This window comes from Sphaeroforma arctica (assembly GCF_001186125.1).
Source record: "Sphaeroforma arctica JP610 unplaced genomic scaffold supercont1.3976, whole genome shotgun sequence".
Classification (NCBI taxonomy): Eukaryota; class Ichthyosporea; order Ichthyophonida; genus Sphaeroforma; species Sphaeroforma arctica.
Genome location: NW_014036582.1, coordinates 1,753 through 2,851, shown reverse-complemented (window position 1 = coordinate 2,851; position 1,099 = coordinate 1,753). Strand labels below are relative to the sequence as shown.

The following is a 1,099-nucleotide window of genomic DNA, read 5'->3' as shown; positions in this document are numbered from 1 at the left end:
ATATATATTGACTGTACATACAGCCATTTGAAAAAGCGTAGACCAACCCACAAGTACCATATCCAGAATATATCCACACATACAACAACACAATACGATTATACACGCTCTCTTTCATTGCGCCCTCACACATACCCCCCGCAGTAGCCTTCTCCTTCTCCGCGTGTCTCTCTGTGCGTGTGCGTGTACGTGTGCGTGTCTTGCCCGCATTCACAGCCGACAAACATGTGAACCTGTCTTCTTCTTCTTCTTCTTCTTCTTCTTCCTTGCCCTCGTCCTGTGGTTCAGCTGTGTGACTACCCTTCGCCATGTCCGTGTTCGCTCTGAGTATGTCTTCCGTCAGCACCGACAGCGCGTGTTGTAGCGTGTTGTCGTCGCAGAGAGCTTTCCCACACACATACGCCTCCAGGCCCTTCGCACGCCACATCCCCTTGTGTGCGCACACACCGCCGAAGAGTATCAGAGCACGCACACACACTCCGCTGGGGGTGAAGCTCAGGTTGAATGCGGCGTTGACGGCTGCGTGGGCATTGCGTTTACGTGATGCCACCTGTGGATGCAGGTGAGACGGGACAATGGTGTGTGAGAGAGAGGATAGTGAAGGCAAAAGAATGTGTGTGTGAGAGGGTAGTGAAGGTAGAAGAATGTGTGTGTGAGAGAAAAGTGAAGACAAAAGAATGTGTATGGGAGAGGATAGTGAAGACAAAATAATGTGTATGGGAGTGGATAGTGAAGACAAAAGAATGTGTATGGGAGAGGATAGTGAAGACAAAAGAATGTGATTGGGAGAGGATAGTGAAGACAAAAGAATGTGTATGGGAGAGGATAGTGAAGACAAAAGAATGTGTGTGGGAGAAGATAGTGAAGACAAAAGAATGTGTATGGGAGAGGATAGTGAAGACAAAAGAATGTGTTTGGGAGAGGGTGGTAGAGGCTGAAGGGTGTGTACGGGAGAGGATGTTTGTCTTCGCGTGTTGATGGTTACACGGTTGTGTACAGGTAACAAGGAGTGGAATACAACCCCCCCAACTAGCACGCGCAGAGTGAAGGAAACGACACCCGGGATGGGCCAGGGATTCAAAGATACAGACACATACAC

General features: G+C 49.1%; 1 protein-coding gene across 1 annotated transcript; it reads right to left on the bottom strand.

The window, feature by feature from the left end:
- Positions 1-135: 135 nt before the first annotated feature.
- SARC_13969 (hypothetical protein) lies at positions 136-550 on the bottom strand (the record flags this gene model as incomplete). Its single annotated transcript, XM_014291900.1, has 1 exon — positions 136-550. A coding segment is annotated over one exon (415 nt), but the record flags the coding sequence as incomplete, so codon positions are not given.
- Between the last annotated feature and the right edge of the window lie 549 nt (positions 551-1,099).